Source organism: Petromyzon marinus, chromosome 36 (genome assembly GCF_048934315.1).
Source record: "Petromyzon marinus isolate PM22_M1 ecotype Great Lakes invasive population chromosome 36, UKy_Petmar_22M1.pri1.0, whole genome shotgun sequence".
In the NCBI taxonomy this organism is placed as follows: domain Eukaryota; kingdom Metazoa; phylum Chordata; class Hyperoartia; order Petromyzontiformes; family Petromyzontidae; genus Petromyzon; species Petromyzon marinus.
In genome coordinates, this window is record NC_133702.1 from 3,994,595 (window position 1) to 4,018,674 (window position 24,080).

Below are 24,080 nucleotides of genomic sequence, written 5' to 3' on the forward strand. Positions count from 1 at the left end.
GTTCGTGCACGGCTCGATGTATCTGATACCTCCACGAATTTTTTGCGCGTACCAAGTACTGTTATCCCACGCGCGACTCTTAGACGACGAGAATGACTTTCTAAGTCATGTAAATATATATACTGTATATATCGAGTTCGGATAATCTGTATGACTTTCAAATCGCATCTGCAGAATGATCACTCCAAGTCGAACTGTCGTGACATGCTCTGTTTTGTCAGATCGCGTCTGCGTTATCCACAGACGTTGTGTGTACACGTGTTTCCCAGTGCAATGTTAGCCGATCTGGAGGTGAAAGAAACATTGTATATGTGATGGTCTCGAGCCTTCATATGTTTTTATTATATTAATGTATCACCGAGTCCGCATATCATCATCATCATCATAAAGCCAGCAAGCTATGATCTTGACCCATTTGACCCACACTAGCGACTTGGAATGCGTATATGCGATTATAAACGCTATTTATTTTCGAATGTGCGCATCGCATATATACACAGCATTTTGCGGAATGAGTCAATGCGCTGTGCGTATCGATGTTCATGTATACATTGCATTATTTCTTAAATTATTGTGATTATATACCTGTGCTCCCTATTAAAACATGCTATTTGTCGATACAGTATTTAAACATGCCATAAATAGCATCAATAGTTACTATTCTTCATTATTATTATTATTGATGATGATGATGGAGAAGAATAAGCAGTATTCGATCTATATATGTGTAGGCTACAGATGTCGGCTTATATGTACATACATATATACAGCCCTTTGTCGACCCACTGCTGGATGAAACCAACAGTGTAAAAATATTTATCTAACATTTTAAAGAGTTCGTAGTACCATGACTGCACATCACAGACTGTATGGCGTACGGTATATATTCAACGGGGTATACCATAGAATGTCAACATGATGTCAGTATACACATATATGCCGTGTATATATAGACTGTCAATATCATAATATAGACTGTCAATGTATACCCCGTTGAATATATGCCGTACGGTATACGCAAGCCGTCTCGTCGTGACGAACAGACCGCGACATTGGCATTTATCTCCAGAAAGTATTGACTGCGACTGTCATTATTATCTACGTAACAATATTTCGACTCGTTACTGGTCTGTTATCGATCCGCTTACATTTGCCACGCCGCCTCGTTTAACCGCCCGTTGTTGTTGTTGTTTGTGTGTGCGTGCGCGCGCGTGTGCGTCTGTGTGTAACTTGGCGTGCGTGTGTGTGTAAATGACGTGCGTGTGTGTGTCAATCTGCGTGTCATCAATGATCGATAGTGTAACGGTTAGCGCTACGCCGCGCTACGAACCTGGCGAACCCGGGGTTCGAATCCCACTCACGGCCACCACCAGTGACGATTATCTGCACCGGTCCTGGGCCTCCCCTAGGTCGACTCGGCCTCAAATGCGTACCTGGCGCGGTGTGTAAACATCGCCACTAGGGAGACAAAGGCGGCCGGGCGTGGTGCTGGCCACCTACCCCCTCGTGTGCCGTGCCGGCATTCATAGGTGCCCACTACCAAACACTTGCCCCAACAGTCTGTTCAGGCTATACGGTGGATCTTTGTCATCAAAGTGGGCAAATTAGTGGCACGTTCGTGTGTTTGTGTGAACGTTTGGTTGATGTACTCCGCCGTGTTTACACAATAACCACGGGGAAGAACATTTTCCGTAAATAGAAAAAAATAATTATGACCGATGGCACTTTTAAAGCAACAATTCCATTCGACCCGAGACATGCGTTTTGCACGCTGACACAATATCTATTCTGCTGCTTTTTTCACAACTGAAAAATAATTTCCGGTTTCTATTTCTAGGCGTTTTAATCCACTCTACGCATACAACATAACAACAGATTTGTTTTTAATATATAGAAATACTCTTTTTATTTTATAAGGTAAGGCCCACTGAGATATATATATAAATTCTTCAGATGCAACCTGGCCACAAATGATAGCTCAACAGAGTGGCTTATCACGGAGAAATGTATAGCAGACAAATACTCTAAACGCGTGTTTTTAAATGTGGGGTGAAAAAGCGGAAGACCCGGAGAAAAATCCACGCGACCAAACATACAGCAGCAGCAGGCGTCAGGGTCGGGATCGAACCCACGACCTCCTGTATACCAGGCGAGGTAGTTAACATCTCTCAGCCACCGCGGCGCCAATGTTACCGTCCCTTGGTCTATTGTATATCCAGACTGATAATATCCCGCAGCCACTTGCTCCATCAAGCAAACTCTGGACCAGGTTTTGATCATTGGGCTCTCATCAGCAGTCAAGCCTCATCAATAAATCAAACCCCTGCTGGGTTTGCCAGGACGTGCGGACGCGCGTGAGCTTTGTCCATGCGCGTGCCCACAGACAATGCTTTCGCGATCCACCGCTGGATGAGTGGCCTCCTTATTTGACCATACTTCACCACATTGGTCAGTGCGAAGTTAGCATACGGAAGAATACAGACAATTAAATACAATTTGAAATGAAGACGGGTATTCAAATGAAGTCCAGCTGACAAAACGGGGACTTAAACTCTTTTTTTTAAATATCTCAATATGACATTGGATTCCATCTAAGACTTAATTCCTTCTTGATTTGTGTTCGTCTTCATCGTGCAATATATTGCATTGAACCCACCACGCATTCCGTCGATATTGCCGTGCTGTGTTCTGTGTTGAAGCAAGCTTATGGAATCGCCATCGTCATAATCACCACCATCGTCAGCTCGTGTGCAGCCAGGCGCTATGGGGTGGTAGGGGTGGCGTGGGGGTGGGGGGGAATTGATCAATGGATCGCAGGTCTGTCGGAGATTGCGACGGCTTTGGGAGGCCGTCGTCCAACAGTGGATTGATCATGGCTCGAGATGATGACGATGATAAGACGATGTCTCAATTGTGGCTCTCATCTGGATTTATATATCTATCTACATAAAGGTCACCGCGTGTGTACAGAGATGGATTCCAAGCCGTTTGTCGACACGGATGCTACTGGTATTTGGACATGTCTGAATGCACACGGTGAAATGCTAACCTGCGCATTGAGTAACATGTGGATATACAATATAGCAGATACCATTACGTAGCATTTACCTAATGCATACGCATGCGCATACATATGTGTGTGCGTGTGTCTGTTTATATGGGTCTTCCCCAGGTCGACTCGGCCTTAAATGAGTACCTGGTGCGTAAACATCGCTACTCACTGGGGAGACGGAGGCGATATCACACGCAGGATTAGAGAATGCAGGCATAACGTGTAATCTTGTTAATGTAAAATGACACATTTACATACGTAAGTATATTGTATAAATACTCCACATTTACCGTTCATGCTGCGCACATGTGATATGCATGATATAGGTATACATACAATGCATGACACATTTCCCCGTATAGCCTCTGCAGACTGTTGGGGCAAGAGCTATTAGCGAGCACCTATGAAGACCGGTACGGGACACGAGGGGGTGGGTGGCCAGCACTTCGCCCCAGGCCGCCTTTGTCTCCCTAGTGACAATATTCACACATCGCACCGGGTACTCACTTGAGGCTGAGTCGACCTAGGGGAGGCCCAGAACCGATGGTGTTGGCCGTGAGCGGGAATCGAACCCGGGTTGCCGGGTTTGTAGCCCAGCGCGCTATTCGCTGTGCTTCTGCCCCCCGTACATATATACACATTCAACCACTTAGGTATTTCAGAATTTGCGTATCACCTTTGGAATTAGTATAATTATCACAACGTATCCTGCATACACATATGTATTGTGCAGTGCATACAACACTATACAGTATTTTACAAGCGTAAATGTATATGTGTGTGTGTATATAGATGTTGTATATTATGTTCGGCACATTGTATGTACGTTTAACTTCTTTCGCACCATACGTAGGCAGCGTGCATTTGTATTTTACGTTTTGTAAGTGCTGTATGCATGTATGATGTTACGTAGATATGTCTCGTATTTCATATGGATACAAACATATACAGTATATACACATAACAGGTACATTACACGTCATGCAGATACACACACATTACTCACATAGTCTATATAAAACACATGTATATGACACACAGTGACACAGAATCTCACATGCATGGTAAGAGCAGGGCTGCACAGTTACATAATGCACACTACACATTCCATTGCGCGTTTATATATAACACAATTGCATAAATGCAATATAAACTCCACAGTACATGGATGTACACATTACTCAATTACATTTGCATTACATGTATATGTTAGTGCATATGTCTCTTGCATATATGGTACGCACAGACATAATATACATTTACACATACTCTATTCTGCATATACGTCGCGTATTTATATAATAAATTTCGACACATACATATATACACGAGTGTACATAACACGCGTTTATGTGCACACTTGTGTATAACAAAAACAGAGATCCCCCATGTAGCCTTGGATAGACTGTTGGGGCAAGTGCCCCTATCGAGCGTTTATGAAGGCCGGGAAGGCGAAGAACGAGGGGGTGGTGTGGATACTAACACCACGCCCGGCCGCCTTTGTCTCCCCAGTGGTAATTTATAAGCACCACTCCAGGCTGAGTCGACCTGGGTGGGGGGAGGCTAGGGGAGGCCCCTGTTCGGTTCAAATATTCGCCGTCAGCGGGAGTCGAACTCGGCTCGCCGGGCACGCAGCAGAGAGCAGCGCTGTAACCACTGCACTACCGCTCCCCTGCACTACCGCTGACACACAAAGACAAAGATCCCCCGTCTAGCCTGTAACAGACTGCTGGGGCCAAGTGCTGTTAGCGAGCAGCGGCACCGATGAAAGTCGGCACAGCACCACGCCCGTCCGCCTTTGCCTTCCGTGGTGGCGATGTGTGTACCGCACACCGCACCAGGTACACGGAGCTACACGGCATCACTCTGCGCGATTCAACGCAAACGCGCTGGGTCTTGCGTTGTTTTTTTTTCCTTGAGCGCGCCGCCCCTATCAGCGCGGCAGGAGAGGGCTGCCTGCCTGCCCACATTCTTGGCGCTTTGCGGCCACAGCGCCCCAGGGCCACATGGAGGCCCTGGCCCGGAGCGATTGAGTCCCAGCGGTCAGAGCCGCAAACAGGCCGGGAGTTTGTGCGTGAGTGCGCGCAAGCCCCCCCCCCCCCCGAGTGTGCGTGAGACCTGCGGGCCGAGTGTGGGTGTTAGCTGCGCGTGTGCGTGGGCGAGTCATGCGGCTCACGTGTGCGCAGTGAGTCCTGTTGGACGCGAGCGAGTGCGTGAACAGTACGGGGCGTGCGCCCCGTCGCCTCTTCGCAGGCAGCACGCTCAGCGTTGCCCACGTGCACGCGACCTGCGCGTTAGCAGCACGATTGTTTTCATGTAAATACGCCGTTAAGACCGCGTGTCTAAATGCGCGTGCGAGTACGCGAGTCCCGCGGCGCCTGCGTGAGTACTGCGCTCTGACCCGCGCGATGACAGGTTTTATTGTATTTGTGTATTAGTAATCAGCCCTTTGTGTATATAAATGCATGCGTGGGTGCGTGCGCGCGCGCGCATGTGCTGTGCGCGTGATGTGGGTTGCGTCAGTGCTGTGCTGGTACGCGTGCGAGTGGTGTGGGTACGTGCACGCTGTGGTGCGCGCTGTGGTGCGCGCGTTCCACTTTTCTGCTTTGGCCACTTGTATCGCTTGGGCTCCGATCGCCCCGTATTTCGTCGACCCACCCCGCCAGTGTTGGAGAATGTACAGAGATACACACAGAGATACACACAGACGGACACATAGAGATACACACAGAGATACACACAGACGGACACACAGAGATACACACAGAGATACACACAGAGATACACACAGAGATACACACAGAGATACACACAGACGGACACACAGAGATACACAGAGATACACACAGATGGACACACACACACAACCTGCACGAAATCAGTATTCCTACAGTTAAGCCTGCCCGTCTCAAATGGACACTGCACGTGTGCGCGTGGCTTTACCGTGCACGCGCACGCGTATTATACGCGTGCTCGAATACCACTGTGAGATCAATGTTCGTATGCATGTACGTTGAACTTCTTTCGTACCGTACGTAGCCAACAGGGTTCCGTCCAATGTATTTCTATTGAAAAGAAAAAGGGATATCCAGTAGGAGTTGTAATATTGAATTCTATTGTTTATATAAGCTGACTATATACATACACACAACAAAGCCAAAGAGTCCCGGTGTAGCCCCTCGTGGCGTCGGGGGGCATCTCCTAAGCGTGGCCAGAACCACGCACACCTGGCCATGTTTGTCTCTCCATCGCTGAGCCTATTTAAGGCTGAGTCGACACTACAAGAAGAGGGTCGGTATCGGTTCTATAAAGACAAAGATCCCCCGTATAGCCTCGACAGACTGTTGGGTCAGGTGCTGTTTGCGAACACCTATAAATGGCCAGCACGGTACACGAGGGAGTGGGTGGTCACCACCACGTCCGACCGCCCTTTGTCTCCCCAGAGGGGATGTTTACCTGCCCCGTACCAGGTACCCATTTGAGGCTGAGTCGACCTTGGGGAGGCCCAGGACCGGCTCAGACAATCGTCACTGATTTTGGCCGTGAGCGGGAATCGAACTCGGGTCGCCAGGTTCGTAGCGCAGCGCGCTAACTGCTACACTACCGCTCTATAAACACGCACACTCACACACACACACGAGTCATATGTGGAGCATGCCCTCTCTTGAATTGCCTTTCATTGGACAAAGCGTTTGGAAATGACATTTGACGTGATCCGTAAAGGTGGTTGCCCTTACCCCATTAGTCCTCTCGACTGTTTAAATTCCACACTGCATTTATATACACACATACATACAGTATATATATACTGTATATATACTGCTGTGGAGAAACCTCTGCGTGCCTGATGTGTTCCAGCGAGTTGGGAGGGAAATTCGCATCGTACGCATGAGAACAAATACAGCTCAGTCGATCCACTGCTGGACGAAGGCCTCCGAGTGCCGCTAACCACCCAAAATTAATGCATTTTACTACATGTTTATTCAGATATTGACTACGCAAATAAGCGTCTGCGTATAAATATATAGATATATATATGTTTCTTACGCGATCCATTATCTGCCATTATCGGGGTGCGTCATTTCAGCGGTATTGTTTCAAGACAAACAAACTCTGCATGCACCGGTTTCGAGACGCGGGGGCTCATCAGCAGCATCGAGGCGTTGCTCGAAACGATCGCTGGTGACCTGTCCATCTTTTCGGCAGTTCACCCTCTCTGCTTTGCACCGTGGGGGATCCTAATTGGACGCGAACTTATAGAGGTCTACACGATTCCAAATAGGCGACGCTTATATGATAATTTCGAGAAACTCACGACATACGCGATTAGCGAATTTACGTACCGCGTCTACGCTCTTAGAATACTAATGTATTGATACGGAGTAATGCATTGATACGGACTAATGCATTGATACGGACTAATGCATTGCATGCGTCGCCGTGCATGTTATGGTAAATGCATTACGTTGACAGTTGCGTCTGCATTGTAACCAGATGCACTAGTGTGTGCGCATTAACGCAGAACGATCATGCATGTTTTGTAAACGATTACCTGTTAGTACATCGACATATGAACACTCGCGTGCATTGCACACGTGATTTAAGGTGCACAGTATGGTCGGTAACGTCGGTAGGTGACCTCATGTCGCCGATTTATGTTGTTTAAAAAAATTAACAGCATAGCACAGTGATGTTATTACATCGGCTAGCTGTAATCATTATGGTATCGAGGTGATGATGGTGGTGGTGGTGGGTGTGTGTACAGGTTGGCCTCGAGCGTACTTCAAATGAATTGTTTTCATTTTCAACAAGCAAACAACACGCGCGCATACACACACAAACACGATTGAAATCTTTGATTGAACCTCACGATACCCAAAACCGGCGTCAGCCTTTGGAATTTGGTGTTCCCACGCAGGGCGTAATCGCTCTACCCAGTCTCCGCGTCTCTGAGCGGGCGCTCGCTCACGTGGCTCGCGAATGCTCACAGCCCCGAGAGCAAGTGATCTCAAGGGTCTTGCTCGCTCCACTGCTGGATGCACGTCTCTTTCCCCAACCCTCTCACACCCTTCCCCGCACCCCACACCGCCCAACCGGTGCTCGTGTCTTTCTCTCTCTCGAGAGAGAGAAGAGAAATATGTAACAGCAAAAGTGCAAGGGGAGGATTGCTCGTTTGCAGCCGGCACTGACACGTAAATCAAATACAAACCCAACGCGTTCGTTATCAACGCTGGCTTACGAGCAGACCACAAATACGAGGCTGAAGTTTCGGGCAAGGGTCCTTCTACGGAGCGAAGAGAGTGCGTGGAGGGAAGAGAGATTGACTGACTTGTAGCTGGAGAATGCAATTTACCTGTTTCTATCAAGCATAACAATGTATACTTAATGTTGCATTCCATCTAATTCAACTCGACATTACTGCCAGCGGAATATACAGAAAACTGTATAGATCGATGATGGTGTTAATGATGGTGATAACAGTGTTGATGGTGTTGATGGTAATGATGAGGTGATGAAGGTGGTGATGATGATGATGATATTAATAGAAGCTTTACGGCAAGTACCACATCGGAGCAGTCAGCTCCACTACCGACTCTTTGTTTTAAATTAGCAGTCGGCAACTCAGAATCAGTATTTGAATTCATCCTGGAGGAATCCGATGAGCTTTGAAGCTCTTTTTTCACAGATGTCCAGTAGGGGCGGATCAGCGAGTTACAAAGTAAGAGAAAAGGTAGGCAAATCACGAAACATTAATAATACAAAACAGAGTATCTGGGTACAATTGCATAAGTGCATAAATCCCTGCCAATTATTTTTGCAACACTGCTTAGCAAGGGTGGGGGGGGGGGGGTTCCAACGCGCGCAAGCGACTCTCAACTCAGTCGCACGCAAACCGACGGAGTTGCGCGCGACCGAATCGCTCGCGCGCGGTCGACTCGAAAAAGGACGGTGGCATCCCCGCCGTGCCGCTGGACTCAAATTCGAGTGCCGACGTTTCGCTTCGCTGCCACGTCTCTCTCGCGAACCCTCCGGAGCGCCGCCGCCGCCGCCGCTGCTGGTCGAAGGGGAGAGATGAACAGGAATTAGGGGTTAGGCTCAGAGATGATGGGAGGGGAGGGAGGGGTGCAGGGGGTGGGGGAGGAGGGGACCGGGCTGAGTTCAGTCGCTCTGGGCGGTGGACACCCCTTAAATTACTCCCGTCAATCGCGATGAACGACGGCGATTGCAGAACACTTCCTATAATAATCAACATTATTTGCTGTAAGGGCGTGCGCGCGCTCTACATGCGTAAAGCAGTGCAGCGTAGAGGCGGGTTCATGCGCGTGTGTAAGTGCAGCGTGATGTACAGCACGTGCGTCAATCCACTGCTGGATGAGTGTCGCGTGTGGCCTGCTGTTGTGATCGAAGATGTCCAGCGTGGCGGTTGAAGCAGAGTGCAGTCCGGGCGATGGGGATGTTCGCTCAAACCTACAACACTGGCTTGGTTGGTGTTGTTTTTTCTAATGCGAGTTGGGTGGCTTCACCCGAGCGCAACCCAGGCTCAAAGGCTGCGTGGCTTCCGACGCGGGGCGAGATTTGGGGCGAACATCTCAGAGTGTATTGTTTGTTGCGTCACGCGCAACTTGTACGCCGATGCACGATGCGATGCAACGTTCTTATCCGCCCCTACGGACTGGACATCTGTGGGGGGGGGGGGGGGGGGAGCTTTATAGCTCATCGGATTCTTCCTGCAGTATAAAAGAAATATTCTGATGGTACGTTATTATATCCGTGGGATTTTCTTCAAGCGCTTTGAGATGTCACAGTGTGTGTGTGTGTATATATAAGGGCACAATACATTGCAATCGTTATCCGTAATTGTAATTTATAATTGTGATAATGATCATTATTATTATAATTTACGGTCCTTTGTCAGCCAATTACAGGAAGTAGGATCTCCCCTCCGCACGCAATGTGGGTCACGACGGGGCCGGTTGACGATACTTCACCACGCCCCATGACCGGGTTCGGACATCCACTCGTCACTGACTTTTATCCTCGGCCGGATATCGAAGTCAGGAGGGCATCGTGTGCCGTGTCACGATCCAGAATCTCAAACGTTTGAGAAGCGTCAGAAATTGCGTTGCGAGTGGAACGAGCGGTGACGCGGTGGTTAGCGCACTGCCCTTTGACCCCGGCTCCACGTGAGTTCAGAATATATATATTTTTTATTTTTTTTTCAGAATATTTGTATTCGTACTGGAGAAATCCGATGAGCTATAAAGCTCTTTTTTCACAGATGTCCAGTAGTTCCATTCCCGACCACGGCGAGTCCTACATGTGAACCCGCCACGGACGAATCCCTAGTCGTCAATCAACTGACCAACGTGGTGAAGTATGGTCAAACGACCCCGGTGTGGGCAGGCCTTCACCCAGCGCACGTTCACTCTTGGAGTTGATGTTTACTGTGGCGAGCTCGCTGACACGCAGCGCAGTGAGCATGGCGTCATGTGACGTCAGTGACGTCAGTGCCACACACCGTGTGTTGCGCTTCTGTGACGTCATCGTATCTATTTCACCAAAATAAAAAAATGTACGCACACGCGTAACGAATACAAAAATCACACCCCCCTCCTCCCCACGTGTAGCCTTAACAGACTGTTAGGGCAAGTGCTGTTAGCGAGCGCCTATGATGAAGGCCGGCACGGCACACGAACGTCAATGCATTACCCATTGCTGTTAACGTGCATACGGAGCAACGCGAGTGTCTGAGCATAAATAATCTCATCCCGCGCACACACGAGACGATGAACACGCGCGCCGTTGCAGATGCTTGCTCATCCAGTAAGCATGTTAATAAACACCGCGACGCAACATTATCTTACGACGCCGAAGAGTTTATTTGCTTTTCGTTAATCGACGGAGTTAATTGTTTGCATTTGGCTCAGCAAGCGCCATTCTCTGTCTGTGTGTGTACAGGCTAATAGTGTAAACGGAATGAGATGGTGTTGATTGAACAGCGCGCGCGTGCGTGCGTGTGTGTGAGATGTTCGATTACCGCTCACGGCCAACACCAGTGACGATTATCTGAACCGGTCCTGGGCCTCCGACTGGTCGACTCGGCCTCAACAGCGTAGCTGGTGCAGTTTGTAAACATCGCCACTGGGGAGATAAAGGCGGTCGGGCGTGGTGCTGGCCACCCACCCCCTCGTGTGCCGTACCGGCCTTCATAGGTGCTCGCAAACAGCACTTGACCCAATAGTCTGTTAAGGCTACACGGGGGACCTTTGTGTGTGTGTGTGTAACTCGGTAATCGTGACCTCCTGGCAGTGAGCATGCACAACACCGCACGTGGCCTCGAGGTGCACCTAGCCTGGCACAGGCGCCGTGGTGACGTCCGTTGGTGTGCGTCTATGTTTGTGTCTGTATGTATGCGTGCACGCGTGCGTGTAGGTGTTTGTGTGCGCGTGTGTGTGTTTGTTTATCGTGTGAATACTTGTACGCGAATGCGCGTAAATCCTTCACTCGAAGCCTTTGAAAAAATCGTTCTCGGTGCAGGCGAAATTAAAACAAACAACAGAAACTGAACCGCGTGAACGCTGTCCGCACGAAACGCGGCAGTGTTACGCAACCGATGATGTGTGTGTGTCAAGAGGCAGCGGTGGCGCAGCGGTTAGCGCATTGCGCTAGGAACCCGGCAGCCTCAGCTTGATTCCCGGCCACAATTTGTAACAGCAGTGGCGAAAGATATCTCACGTTCCGCGTAGGTCGACTCAGCCTTAAATGAATACCTTTTACGGTTAGGTAAACGGTCGCATTTTGGAGGAGACAAAGGTCGTGGATCGGGCGTGGCCCTGGCCACAGAAAATTCTTGATTCGCCGTGCCAGCCTGCATAGACTCTCGCTCGCAGTAATTGCCACGAAGCTGTACGGTGGAAATCTTTGCATTTATTATTGCGTGTATACAGAATGCTCGCTCACCCATCACTTTCACCCAAGCAGGCTGTAGAGGCTCCTCGGGGTATATATATATGTATTTGTAATAGAGAGCTTCTGAGCAGACCCTTACCGCCCGCGTTCAGAGTCTGATATTTATTAGGCGACCGAAGCGCGCAAAATTGGAAATTGGTGGAACAAAATCTTAAGTGAGTTCCGTGCACCAATTGCAAGCGGCGTGTGGCGGCGCAAAGGGATTGGGGGGGTTGGGGGGTTGAGCGTGGGGTTGGTTGGGGGTTAGGTTGATGGGGAGTGAGTGTTTGGGAGTGGGTGGCGGTGTGTGTGTAGTATGGGGAGCGGTGGTACAGCGGTTAGCGCGCTGCGCTACGAACCCGTTGACCTGAGTTCGTTTCCCGCTCACGACCAACACAAGCGATAGCGATTATCTGCACCGGTCCTGGGCCTCCTCCCCTAGGTCGACTGAGCCTCAAATGAGTACCTGGTGCGGTGTGTAAACATCGTCACTGGGGAGACAAAGGCGGCCGGGCGTGGAGCTGGCCACCCACCACCCTCGTGTGCCGTGCAGGCCCTTCTTCATAGGTGCTGCTGCTCGCTAACGGCACTTGCCCCAAAAGTGTGTAAAGGCTACACGGGAGATCTTTGTCTTTTGTGCGTGGGGGGGGGGTTACGAGGTTACGAGGTTGGGTTTGGGTCGGACTGGCGCCAGTGAAGAAGCGGGCGAGCTGCGGGGAGGGTGGGAGGGGCGCATTTATGGGTGGGTCTGTCAGCTGGGCGGGTCGGAGAAGAGATGGGGTGAAGGGGAGAATGCGTTGAGATGGACTGTGGGTGGTGCTGGCTTTCTTTTGGGGGGGGAGGGAGGGAGGGGTGGAGAGGAGGAGGAGGGGAAGGAAGAGGGGTGGGCTTTTTGCCCTCGAACGCGTACATACACGCACGCGCGCGCACACACGCAGGCACGCGCGCGGCGCTACGACTCGACTCACACACACACCTCCCTCTCTGCCTGCGCTCGGTCCATTGTACCCTCGCTTTGGCATTAGCGCGGTCCCCAGTACGAGACGCGCTCACTCACCCACCACACGCACTCACTCACCCACCACGCGCACTCACTCACCCACCACGCGCACTCACTCACCCACCACGCGCACACCGCGCACGCACCGCGCGAAGAGCGAAGCGAATTCGAGGCGACATTGCGTCGTTGTTCCTGGCTCCGGGTGCATTCCTCGATCGTCGTCGCGCGAGTCCTTGCCACGCGCGCCACATCACTTCTTCGGTCGCCGCACGCAAATTTGACGACGTTTCGTCGACTTTATTCGGGATACGTTTGATTTATATTAGCGTTCTGTGTATTCATATCCGTGGATCGTCTGAAGAGTCGGCAACGGCTTCCTCCGGTGGTAGATGGTAAAACAAAGTAAGAGAGCGTGCACTCTGCAATGACAGCTCATACACACACGCACACACACACACAGAGGAACGCACGTCGTAAGTAACTGGTAAAGTAAAGTAAGACGGCGATCAGCAGACGTCTGTAGGGTTCCGCTGGCGGCCTCAGTTGAGCTCAGTGGCGAGTGATAGATACCCGAAACTCTCCACACCCTTCACACCGAAGCACTTTAACCAAGCCGCATTGACCAGCGTGGCGAGGTATGGTCAAATGACCCCCCAAACGACCGTCACGGTACGCAGAGGGACTCCGCGTCTGTTGACCAAAGGCTTAAAATAATATTGTTGGAGGAAAGTTATGTTTGCAAGAGAGATCGCGCAAAGATTTAAAAATAAATGTACGTTAATATACGAAGTCTTTTTTTCGCATATTTGTCTTCAGACATACAAGCGTATACACGCAAATGTGTATATACATGAGCATTGTTTTACGCGCTGCATTGAACTAATGTATTACGCGTCGTGTGCTCCGGAATTAATATTCGTTACGTGGTGTGTAATGTTTATAATGTACGGGATACATTTGTATGTATTATGGTCAGCTTAGAATGTGCAACTCTTATTACTAACGCGATTCATGCTGTTACTCGTTAGTTTGATAGAGCAGTAAGCGCTGAATTCCATTATATATCGTATATATCGTCTATATATCGTATATATCCTATATATAGCTATACATACCACACGTGTAATGATTTGTTGTTGGTGGAGCTTCGCTATGCACGCGACGCTAATTCATATTCCGCGTAATCGCGTGTATGTATGTTGTGTGTATGTATGTTGTGTGTATGTATGTTGTGTGTATGTGTGTTGTGTGTATGTTTGTTGAACTTCTTGTGCAGCGTACGTAGCCAAGCGTGCTAACCGGAGGTGCGGAAATCATCACCTCTGTCGCCGTCTATTTTATTGACCTTTTCGGGTTTTTATGTTTGCTTTAACGCCTATGTCGAGTCCTTTGTGTGTGTGCGTGTGCTATGCTGTGTCTCGTTCGCTGCTGCTGCTGCTGCGCCTTCGCTCGACTCAGCCGTCGTGTCACTGTGCATCCGTAACCGACTTGAAATCCACGTGGGTTTTTTAATCATTATTTTACTTTTAACGCATATAGAACCAAAGACAGCGCGCGTTCTCAATCTCACGAGCACGAGCCCGAGTGCCGCTTTGAGATGCCAGGGTTGGCGGATCACGTCGACGTTTGACAACCTCTCGACGCCCACTTTGTTAGGAGGCAGTGGCCAGGAGGTGGCAGCACAGCCAGTGGGCTTGTGAAACCCGCACGTGCGGAACTTTGAGCGCGTGAGTGTCGGGCACCTCCGAGGGTTCGGCCACGTTTGAGACGTTCGCCCCGGTTAATTTGTTTGTTTGATTTTCTTAAAGATAACGAGGTGTTTGCTTGGTGCGCAGTAGGAAAGTGGGAAGGGGGGGGGGTCATACTGAATCTCTTGCACCGTGGTCCCTACCAACCACGCGCTTCGCTTACCGGATGGACACGTGATGCATATTCTATTATCCCACGCGCGCATTCTGATTCATACCCTGTTATCGCCCGCTGCTCTTCTCCCTCCCCCTGCCTCTCTCCTTCCCTTCCTCTCCATCCTCCCTTCCCCTCCTTCCCAACTCCGGTGGTGGCACAGAGCCGGCATGGAGGTGAGCTCCGAACAGCCCCGATGGATTTCGCATCCAAACGCCGTGCTGAGCGGCGCGCAGCACCCGATGGAGCAGCTGCCGCACGGGGCTTACGCTGAGCCCTCTCAGCTTCTGCCTCCAGACGAGGTGGACGTGTTCTTCAATCACCTGGACGGGCAGGGCAACCCCGTGTCCCCCTACTACGCGAGCCCCGCGCACGCCCGCGCCGCCGTGCACGGCTACAGGCAGACACACAGTGAGTCCAGGCCGTCCTCTCCATCACCCCACCCCACCCCCGCCACACCGCTTTCCGTGTCATCACCATCATCTTCACCTTCATCATCGTCTTCATCGTGTCTCTACGCAACCCTCCCCCCGTGTCATCATCATCATCATCTTCACAATCATCACCATTATCATCGTGTGTGCACGCTGACCTCACCACCCCAAGAACCATAATCACCATCACCACCATCACCGTCTTCGCGTGCATCTCGGTGTGCCGGTCATTCATCGCCCCACTCGTCTCACCCCGGTCACTCCACAGAGTTCCTCCCTCGTCCGGTCTCAACTGGACTCAGAGCTGACTAGAGTCCCTGTGAAATCCACGGCAGACAGGAGCAGACCAGCTGTGTTTTTTGCGTCGTTAAGCGCGTTGTGTATTTCAGTTATTTTTTCCCTACCCGGAATGATGTTTGACGTTTCGCGCACACTTGCCCACAGCTTTTTCATCATCGGGGTTCTAAGTTGCTGAAACAATCATTGCATTAAAAATAAGAACACGTGTTACCCTCTCTGGCAATGAAACAGGTGTTAAGATGTTCAAACAATAAGTAGATATCTTTTTGCAAGGAAACTAGTCTGCATTAATCAGACACACATACAAAAACAGGTCCCATGATATCATCCTGGCATTGATATTCTATCTCACGCTGCGTGCGTCTCTCCGAGAAAAGGGCCGTTGTCCGAAACGTCTGCCTGCTGTGTGATTAAGCTCGTCAGCGGCGCTTTTTATGGGGGTTTAGCGTCACACTCTGCTGAGCGGGTGTCGAATTAGTTAGTTCCCTGGTGACGGGAGGTGAGGGTTCAATGCGAGGCTTGAGTCCGCACCCCGAGCCTTTGGGCTCACTGCCGCTTGCCCTGATGGCGAGGGCGATCAAAGATCGTCGCCGTAATTCTAGGTCGCACATTTATAAACAAATGGTTTTCCGTTGTAATATTGTTGTTGTTGTTGTTTTTTTGTATTATTTTACACTGTATTCATCATGCCAAATGTGAGCGCGTTAGACCTTCAGCAATTTGATGTGCAGCATTCGCTCACTCAGTCTACTGTAGACACTACATTTGATTGTTTTTTTTGTACAAGTCAATATTAATTAACAAAACAGCGTAATGTGTGGTAGCAGCACATCTGCCAATAACAGTTAATCCATTTTTTTTATAAAACTGTACATCGTTTTATTCATACTGTGCACATTATTGTATCGGGCAGATGGTAGAATTGGACATCCGCGCTTAACCACTAATAACATTCGTTAGAATTAAAGTGAATTCACAATTCGGCTTTTTCACGCTTCAAAGTCGACGTTTATCGATGGCAAATCGCGTCGTGCGGTCCAGGCACTTTGCACCGATTGGTGAGAATTCGCAAAGCGGCAAACTCGCTTTCGGATGCGTTGAGCGGCAACGTGGACGTTTCTCACGTGCGTGGAATTAATTTTGGGTCACTGAAGTGGAGATGAATGATGTCCAGTGAAATGCACAGCTTACGTAACTGTCCTGCCAGCGGCGACGTTACGGCATACCAGAGGTTGACTATATATTCATGAATACATTAACGTGAAAACGTAACTTAATATGATGCTATTTTTGTGCAAGTACGCTAACCACTGCAAAGACAAAGACCCCCCTCAGAGCCTTAACATACTTTGGGGGCAAGTGCTTTTAGCGATACGGTACACGAGAGGGTTGGGGTGACCACCACAAGACCCGACCGCCTTTGTCTCCACGGTGAGTGACGATGTTTACAGTCCGTACCGGATACTCATTTGAGGCTGAGTCGACCTAAGTGATGGGGCACGTGACCAGTTCAAATATTCGCCACTGGTACTGATCGTCAGCGGGAATCGAACTCTTGTCGCCGGGTTCGTTGCGCAGTGCGCTTAACCACCCAACGCTACCCCCACCCCCACTACACCCACACACAAAACAAAAACAAAGATCCCCCATGTAGCCTGTAACAGACTGTTGGTGCAAGTGCTGTTAGCGAGCACCTAATGAAGGCCAGAACGGCACACGAGGGGGTGGGTGGCCAGCACCACACACACATACTAACGCACACACACACATACGAACACACACACAAACACATACGAACGCACACACACACACACATACGAACGCACACACACATACGAACGCACACACACACAAGCACACGCACGCGCGCGCAGCGCATTCCTGTTAAAACCACGCATACGTTGGGGTTTGTGGGACGCGCATGCCGACTGCCCGATAGGTTAGGGCAGCAATGTGGGAGAGTGTGAGGTGCGGTGTTACTCGTTATCTCGACTTGAGGGCTCCCGTCTCCCCTTTCTCCACTGCTCGTTCACTCAGAATCGTCGACTCAGAGAAAACAAAAAGCCCCAGGCGTACACTTAACCGGCCCGGCGAGGTTGCGACTTCTTTTTTTGCCGCTGGAACCTCGGTCGTATCGGTTTGATTCCCAACCCACGGTTTATGGCTACGCCCTGGACCTTCTGCTTGGGTCGCTCTCGACTGTAGTGAAGCTGGGTGTCAGTCGCGAGGCTATACTCGTGGGTAATTAAATTCCCCGCTGAAGGAATGAGTGAGACCGTCGTGCGTGTATCTCTCGATCACGTTGAGTGATCGCACGTTGAAAATGGTCTGGCACTCAAGTGAGGTGTCCGTAGCGAGGTTATAGCTCTGGCCGATGTTTTATTTTTTCCCGATGATGCAACATGGGATCATGAATTGCAAAAGGTTTTGTTATATATCTCGTTTATCAAAACGAGCGGCAATAGAGGGGTGACTGGTCGATTCTCATTCTGCGAGTGGCTCTGAGCCACCCGGGTTTGGAATTCCACGGTTCAATTCAGAGCAGCAGCATCAGGAGTGGCGACACCACGAATTGTCACAATGTCATCCGTTCCTTTTTACTTTTTATCGCGGCAAAGCTTCCCTGAGTCTCGAGGTTTCTTCCGCAAGAGGGGACCCTCGCCAGCCATTGCTCTCCCTTCCGAGGCTTAGAGTTTGTGTTCGGTGACGTGAGATGTTTATTTACGGAGGCAAATCGTACGATGGGCGTTTTAAAGGCAGACAATTTGGCGCTCTCCCTCGATACACCTGTGCAGTGGACACACAGTGCATCAGGGCAGTGTCTGAATGTGACTTCCAAATGCCTTCCGTAAGCCACACGTTGTCACACACAAGCGCACGCGCGCTCACCCCTCAGACTTATCAGACAACAAACGTGGCCAACGATAGTCTTAAGTTTGCTGTGCGCTCGGTGCAAATAGAAACAAACGAATGTTGGCCACAGCGAAATTAATGCCTCCTCTCCAGCATCCCTCGATTTGTGCGGATAAGTTGCTCGCAAGCGGTGCTTTATTATCGCTGACCTGCCGTATCGAAGCGATGGGCCCACGTGTGGCCACGGGACGTCTGGGCCGGCTAAGGCCCGCCAGGTTTTCCAGCCCCCTTGGAGTACGAGGTGCTGCTATTCACCCCCCCTCCCCCCAACACCCACCCCATCACGTTTCATTACGAAAGTTATTAACACCGCAAGTATACGCGTCTCCAGAGAGCCATTCGTGAGCGCAATGCGAAATAATTTGAAGGCACTGCTTCGTGTAAACGCATCGGTGATGCGCACACACACATCATCTCTGGTGCATACACATACGTGCCCTACTATGTAATTCGGTACATGATAATACCTGGATACACACAGTACACTCACTTGCTCTTTCTACAAAGGAATTAATTAATTAACTTGACACACTTAATCACTCATTCATCCACTTCCTCTCTTGCTCACTCACTCATTCGTTCGCTCACTCAATCATTCACTCCCCTCAGTTTACTCACCAAGTCGTTCACTAACCCACTCGGTCACTCACTCGCCCGCCCGCCCCTTCGCTCGCTCGCTCACTCGCTCGTGTCACGTTGAAGGATCGGTTTGCAGCTGAAGGAATGCCGTAAAAGCTTGGATTTAAAATACCACGAGACGAGCCAACGAGAGCGAGCGGACACCCAGTGATGCGTGATACAAGTACAGTATGCAGAGGCAGATAAAGAAGCAGAGGTCTGGGTAAGAGCTATGAAGAGTGGAGGATTTGCACTCCACCTGCCTGTCACGATTGTGCCTGACGCACCCCGACCCCGATGCACGTGTGCAGCCAGCCACTCATTGATTGGCTGAAGACATCGTCAATATACGTAGAGGGCGACAGAGCTTGGGCAATTATTTGTAGCGGGGGCTTACCGCCTGGCTGCTGCTGATGCCTTGCAGCCACATGCCTCAATGACTGCGCTGCTTTATATTGAAAACAAACAAACAAGAAAACATAAACAGGTGCACCAATTATTGCCTTTACGCAGTTTTTGACTGACAGATAGACAATTCTTCATATGTTCAATGCAGCACAGTGACATGTTATCAAATCGAGTTATTTTTATTTATTAATCTTAAGAACATATGTAACGTGCAGCCCTTTGTCGATCCACTGCTGGATTAAGGACTCTCTCACACCGGCCGGCGGCTTAGTCACGGGAATTGCTTGACCATACTTCACCACTCTGGTTCAGTGTAAGTTGGTGAAGAGGAATTGGGGGCAATAAATGTAGGGCTGGTTCAGATATTGCACCAGCTACTCATTTGAGGCTGAGTCGACCTGGGGGAGGCCCAGGACTGGTTCCGATAACCGTCACTGGTCCGCGCACATGCATATATGCATATATCTTTCAATCAATTTGAATCGGCACTCTGTACGTTAATGCGGGACGTGTTTAACAATCATTGGGCTCGTGAAGTGTGTTACAAAAGTGCAGGTTATCTATACAACACGTTGCACATCGGTGATAACCTCGGGGAAACACTTTGACATGGTTGGATTTCGACGGACTCCCATTTGGGGCAGCTGTAGAGTGTGTAGGCGGTGCAACTTCACCGGACTCCCACAGACCACAGTGGTGGTGGTGTGCGACTAATTGGGGAGTTGTGGCGCAGCGGTTAGGGTGCCATGCTACGAACCTGGCGACCCGAGTTCGATTCCCGCTCATGGCCAACACCGGTGACGCTTATCTGAACCGGACCTAGGCCTCCCCTAGATCGACTCAGCCTAAAATGAGTACCTGGTACGGTGTGTGTAAACATCCCCTCTGGGGAGACAAAGGCGGCCGGACGTGGTGGTGACCACCCACCCCCTCGTGTACCGTGCTGGCCATTTAAAGGCGCTCGCTAACAGCGCTTGCCCCAACAGATTGTTAAAGGCTACAGAGGCGAGTGGATCTTTGTTGTACAGCTGCTGTGTGACGCATGACACCGCGCATCGTTTTGCCACGACGTCCGACGTTTCTCCCCACGCGCCGGAGCGGGCTTCTTTTCGGGAAGCGGACTCTGCCTGATCATCGTGCGTGTGTGCGTGTGCCCTGTGCGTGCGTGCGTGCGCGTGTGTCCCAGCAGGCGGCTTCGCTGGCGCCCAGGTGTGCCGGCCGCACATCCTGCCGGGGCCGGCCGGCCTCTCGTGGCTGGATGGCGGCAAGGCGCTGGGCGCTCACCACCCGCACAGCCCCGCCGCCTGGAGCGTCTCCCCGTTCGGCAAGTCGGCCCTGCACGCCGCCCACGCTCACCACCCGCACGCCCACCACCCGCACCACCCCCACCCGGGCAGCCTGGCCGGCTACAGCCCCGGCGGCGGCGGCGGCGGCGGCGGCAGCGGGGTGGCGTCGGCCGCCAGCCCGCACCACCACCACCACCACCACCTGTTCGGCTTCTCGTCGACGCCGCCCAAGGACTCGGCGCACAGTCCCGTGGACGCGCCGGGCGGCGGGGCCGGGGCTGCGGGCGGCGGAGCCGGCGGAGGAGGTGGAGGAGGGGGAGGAGGGGGTGGAGGGGGCCGCGGCACACAGAGAGACGAAATGGACAAGGAGCAGATGCATCAGCAGCAGCAGCAGCACGGGCAGAAAAATGCGTTTGCCCTGCACCAGCAGCAGCAGCAACAGCAACAGCAGCAGCAGCAGGGAGGTGGCGGGGATCAGGGTGGACTCAAGTTGGAGAGCTGCAGTCCGCCCCGAAGCGGGGAGCATCCGGCCGCCTCGGCGACGCACCACCCCATCCCCATGTACCCGCACTACCTGGCCGGCGGGCCCAATTACGGTGACCCGCTCTACCCCCACGGGGGGCTGCTGGGCGGCTCCCCCGTAGGGTTCACCCCGAAGCCGCGCAGCAAGTCGCGAACGTCCGCAGGTAGTGAACCCCGACACCGACTCTCTCTCTCTCTCTCCCCCTCTCTCCCATCTCCCCCCCAAGCCTCCCTGTCACCAACACTTTTCTGGCGTGCGTGGAGTGGCCACTTCCAGCACCGCGCGGAGCCAAACCCCAGTGCAGTTGGAACAGTTGGGAAGTGCTAGGCCAGCGGTGGGGATGGGGGGGGCACGATAAGGGAAAGTTTAAGGGCACCGCAATTGGCGCAAGGCTGTTAACAAAATACAAAACGAGGTGTGCATCAAATCGAACTCGGATACTTAATTTTAAAAATAACTAAATACTAGATAAAAAATCTAATCTTTCTCTGCAGCACGATTACGATATTTGAACTAATAAATGTCACACAACCGCGATAAAATTAAGTCCCATGCGTCTGGGCCATCATCATCATCATGTTTATTGTGGTCACGTGGGTCACCCAAACATGAATTCTGTTGAGAGCCTCCGATGGGCCGACAAAAATTTCCCAACGGTGCCGACCGGCCCGAGAGTCTGTCCTCTCTGCACAAGTTCACGCCGTGTGCAGCCGAGGTTCACGCTTCATCAACGAGCTGCGCGTCCCATCGATTTCATTGGCCCACTACAATCGGTCGAAACCTGCCCGGAATTTGCTTCCTTAAAACAGCGATGGATCTCCGATCAGAGATCTCGAATATGTACGGCATCTCGTTCCATTGAAAAAAAATGTAACCGGCCTAAACATCCCAATGGTAGGACTCTCTTGGAAAAAAGTGAGTCAAGACTCAAATTATGCTTTCCTGGATTTACAAAAGAGAAAGTGTAATGATAATTACGTAATTGCAATAGTGGTGGTTATAGACTGTATGGTTATACAATCCGGCCTATGTTTCCAGTGAAGAGGCTCTGCAGTCCATCTCAGATACCTACGCCAGCTCAAGGGTGAATTCTAGAGCTAGTGAAGAGTGTAGAGGTGACTCGAATGGTTAAATATTTTACAGAAATCCAGGAGGTGTGCAAGTAGGCCGCTTGTCGTTTGAAAATGTAACGTGTTTTTTTAACACCAGGTAAGGCCCACTGAGCTATGCAGTCCTCTTTCAGAAGCGACCAGACCACAAATAATGAAGTGGCTTATCACGTGGAAATTTATAGCAGCCAAATACTCTAAATAAGGGTTGACTCTAAATGTGGAAGGGAAAACCGGTGCACCCGGAGAACAATCCACGCGACCACGGGGAGAGAGACATGCTAACTCCAAATATACAGCAGGCGTCGGGGTCGGGATCGAACCCACGACCTCCCGTATACCAGGCGAGGTAGTTATCTCTCCCCCGCGATGCCCAGTGACTCGTATGGCAGTGACATCACTGGAGGCCACAGTGGCTGCACCTGAATGTAAACTGAAATTCCTTCAATCTTCAATTAAGGGAAAAATGTTAAAAACTCGAGCCTGCGACGAGGGCCCTTTACACGTGTTCCCGCCACGATAACGACCAATCGTTCGTCGCATATTGGTCGCGAAAGCCTACGTGTTAAACTTCACGCTGTGCGTCAATGCGAAGTCGCCACTGAAATGTCGTGTTGGCGTTCGTGTGTGCGCACGCGCGCGCGTGTGTGCGCGCGCATGTGTGTGCATGTGTGTGTGCATGCGTGTGTGCGCGCGTGTGTGTGCGCGTGTGTGTGCATGTGTGTGTGTGCGCGTGTGTGTGTGTGTGCGCGTGTGCGTGTGTGTGCGCGCGTGTGTGCGCGTGTGTGTGTGCGCCCGCGTGCGTTTTCCCTGAGAGAGGGGGCGACGTTTGCGCCGTATTGTTTACGTGCATGCCACTGCCCACATGTCGTCGCCGTAGCTAAATGTTCTCCCCGCCCGTGAATATGACCGAGAGCGCGATGCAAAGCGTAGTCAGGAGCAGACCGAACCCCGCTGTGTTTGTGCCGTCCGTCATTCACGCACCACGCGCGCAACTCGCCAGCCCAAAACTTGCCCAGAGCATAAGGTCAGGGTGTGTGGGTGGGGGGGAAGAGTTGAATAGAAAGGCAGCATCGCAGCATTATTATTATTTTATTGGAATTCGCGCGTGCACAATTTGGCCTCAGCGACACGGAAAAAGTGAAACAGGCTACGCGCGTGATTGTCTGCGGCTGCGCATCCCGACCAAAAGCCCGGATTGCCTCGACGGAGGATTCGGCGATTTGTAAAATCACGATGACGATGCTGATAAAAATGTACTCCACGGCTCGGCATGTCGCGGGTAAATTTCTCGGTGTATCGTTTCGCAGCGGATCGAGAATGGCGAGTGGGCGATGCCGGTGAAATAATAGGAACCACTATCGGTCGAGGCATCTGTTGCAACTCTCAGCGTAAAAGAGTGATAAATTGATCGCACCGCTGTTGTTGGCGGTCACTGGCGCGTATGCTAAAAAATATTGAATGGTGAACTTGAACTCGCGCCGATGTCTGGGTTCCGATTATTCAGTTTTGTCCAGCCGGTCACATTCGCGATGGCTTAAGTGCGGGCTGGAACGCGTGTCCGGCCACAACAATCGCTTTTGGCG

At 51.0% G+C, this 24,080-nt stretch overlaps 1 protein-coding gene across 4 annotated transcripts in view; it reads left to right on the top strand.

Annotated features, from left to right (window-relative positions):
• GATA2 (GATA binding protein 2) overlaps positions 1-24,080 on the top strand; it is a 53,547-nt gene that overhangs the window by 14,980 nt on the left and 14,487 nt on the right. For 2 of the 4 annotated variants that reach the window (XM_076072045.1, XM_076072044.1), the window contains exons 2-3: positions 15,067-15,314; positions 20,766-21,548. In XM_076072045.1, the coding sequence (XP_075928160.1) occupies positions 15,074-15,314; positions 20,766-21,548 (1,024 nt within the window). In that variant the 5' untranslated portion in view covers positions 15,067-15,073. Of the gene's footprint in view, positions 1-12,893; positions 13,404-15,066; positions 15,315-20,765; positions 21,549-24,080 lie in introns of those variants that run through there. The other 2 variants (XM_076072043.1, XM_076072046.1) reach the window with 2 other exon arrangements.